This window comes from Seriola lalandi, unplaced genomic scaffold (assembly GCF_002814215.2).
Source record: "Seriola lalandi dorsalis isolate HSWRI2012SDOR001 ecotype SW California unplaced genomic scaffold, Sedor1 jcf7180001963343, whole genome shotgun sequence".
Lineage (NCBI taxonomy): Eukaryota > Metazoa > Chordata > Actinopteri > Carangiformes > Carangidae > Seriola > Seriola lalandi.
Window position 1 is genome coordinate 1 of NW_019434011.1, and position 2651 is coordinate 2651.

The window sequence follows — 2651 nt, forward strand, 5'->3', positions numbered from 1 at the left end:
GTGTCAAACACAAAAACCATGATTGCCCTGTGACTGCAGACAAAGGGATTACACTGCCAGAAAAGACATTAGGCCAATCCCCTCCTTGGAGCTGAATAGATGGGCTTTGGGGTAAATATACACTCACATTCATATCAGTCTGGCATTAGTTATGCTGGAAGAGTTCATGCATTTACTAAGTAAACAGTTGGTGTTTCTCCTTATTGTTAATACACTTCTTTAAAGAGCTTATTAGACTGTTTTATTATAAGGTTACACAAACACCAACAAGATTATTTACATTTAATAGGATGAAAATTGAACAGTGTCATTTCTTGTAAACCTTCTAAGACTATACATCAAGTGCCTTTCAATTAATAAAATTGAATAATCCAGTTAATCTGCAACACACTGTCACCCACTGGACTTCTGTGTCATTTCAGCCCATTGCCATGGACTGCAGGCTTGCCATGCTCTGTTGGATCTGAGCTCTTTTGGTGAACCATGTCCTGTGCTGGGAAGTTACCTGTCTGTAGAGTACCACTGCAAACACGGTCAGACGCACAATTTATCCTTTTTACTTCCACTGTGCATAAACTTTCACACTCTAAAAGAATACTGTAGATCATTATTAAAAGATTGAACAATATAACTTCAGCCACATTAACTACAGCTTTATTTAATTCATTGTTTAATTGCCTTACAGAGGTTATCTATGCAGGATGTGTGTAGTTCACTCACTAGTTCGAAGTTGTGGTTGATGTTGTGACCCTCAGACTATGCTACTCGTGTTTTGTGTTCCTCTTTTTGTGACTTGACTTTTCATCTAGTTTTGTCGCCTCTCAGGCTTAGCTCACAAGTTGACTTTCAACTCAGTCAAATGATTACCTCAGTGGTGTAGTTAGCAGAGTGAACTTAGGAGAACTGCACTGTTTTATTTATGTGTGTACATAAATACTTTAGCAATGTTTCATGGTGTGATTTCCTCTCAGGACTCCACTTACTGATGAGTAAACTGGCGGCCGTTTTTGATAATGTCACGATCACTGTGAAGTGGCTCCTTCATCCATTTCAGGGAAATCTGACATGCACAGTGAATGCTGGAGATGGGCACATCATTGATCCATACAGCCCAGAGGAGTGAGCAACACTTTGCATTCAATTAAATACTGTAGAAAGATGCTGAATTGTATTTATGTAACTAAAGTTTTACTTGATCTTTCTCACAGGATGGAGAGCACTATTATTCACAAATTCAGCCATGCTGGTGTTTTCATGGTTGGGGTGGAGTGCAGCACCAGCGACTGGCATGTTGCAGCTCAGAAAGCCATAACCGTTCAGCAGCCTGTCGGAGAGTTTAGTGTGATCAAGTGCTATAGCGGGAATGTGTCAACAGATGGCACTAAATGCAATGCGATTTATGGCGGACCTGTTCTAATTCAGGTTATGGTGGAGGCAGGTGAGTCAATATAACACCATGGGTACCATTCCTCAAACATTACAGAATAATTTGATACCTTTATTTTCTGTTACTAGGCACAAATGTTTCCTACACAATTCAACATGAAGACCATTTGGTTGCAAACCTCTCAGTGGACAGAGGGATTACACCCCACAACATTACACTGAATTCAAGTGTGGCAGGGGAGCTCGGGCACGGCTGCCACAACCTGACTCTGGCAGCGTCAAACAGGGTTACAGCCCACGCAGTGTCCATTGATCTGGAGCTGTGTCTGCTGGAGCCTGTTGAAGGCCTGCAGGCCTCAGTTACGTCAGAGGAAGGCGAGTGTCCAGACTCCACGGATATCATCATTGATGTTTCGTTGGAGCGAGGAGCCCCTGTGCAGCTTCTCTTCAATCTCACTGGAGCCAGGGATACTTTGTCTGAGACCAGAGACATGCTCAATAGTAACTTACAAGCTTTTACATTTTCCAGCCCGCTTGAAGGTACTTAAAATGTAATATTGTATTACAGTTTATGTATTATAGTTTAATATGTGCTCTAATTAAATGGAAATAATCATGCTAATCAAAATGCTTCAATCCAAATTCTTTTGGTAAAGGATTGTTAAAAGTTAAAGTACGAGCAGTGAATGCCTTTTCGGCCTCTGATGTGGACGTGGACTTAGAGAACGTACACGAGGCTTGCAAGAATTACTCTGACTTTTCACCAGGCGAACACGGAAGCACAGTATGTAGAATATTGGTATATATATTATATTATATTGTTTATAAATCTGCATTTTGCGGGTGCAGAACAGTGACTTTGTTTGTATCTACAGACAGGTAACATGAGCGTCGACAACTCTTCTGACTTGAAAATAATTGCTACTCCTGACACTTTGGTCGACTACACTCACAGTGTCACACTGAGTGTAACTGGAACTGAATCATTACCCAGCGAAGGGCTCTCATTTGAATGGAAATGTAGTAAGTACAACACTTCATTGACCAGTTTTTACCAGTTAAACCATGATTTTAATAATTACAGGGGGTGAACAGGATTGGAAGAACATAGACAATACAAAACAATAACCTATGATGACCAATGAAACTTTATTACAGCAGTAAGAACATTTTCATGCGCACCATAAAACCAGATCATTTGTCTGCAATTGTTTCTTTGATTTCACCACATCCAGAGATCACTGTACTGATTCCCCTCAGCGTTA

The 2651-nt window shown here is 40.6% G+C and overlaps 1 protein-coding gene across 1 annotated transcript; it reads left to right on the forward strand.

Annotated features, from left to right (window-relative positions):
- Positions 1–428: 428 nt before the first annotated feature.
- On the forward strand, positions 429–2409 carry LOC111645166 (polycystin-1-like protein 2; the record flags this gene model as incomplete). The annotated part of the gene is made up of 5 exons (XM_087169707.1): positions 429–1119; positions 1209–1438; positions 1516–1926; positions 2043–2170; positions 2262–2409. Coding segments are annotated over exons 1-5 (1117 nt in total), but the record flags the coding sequence as incomplete, so codon positions are not given.
- Between the last annotated feature and the right edge of the window lie 242 nt (positions 2410–2651).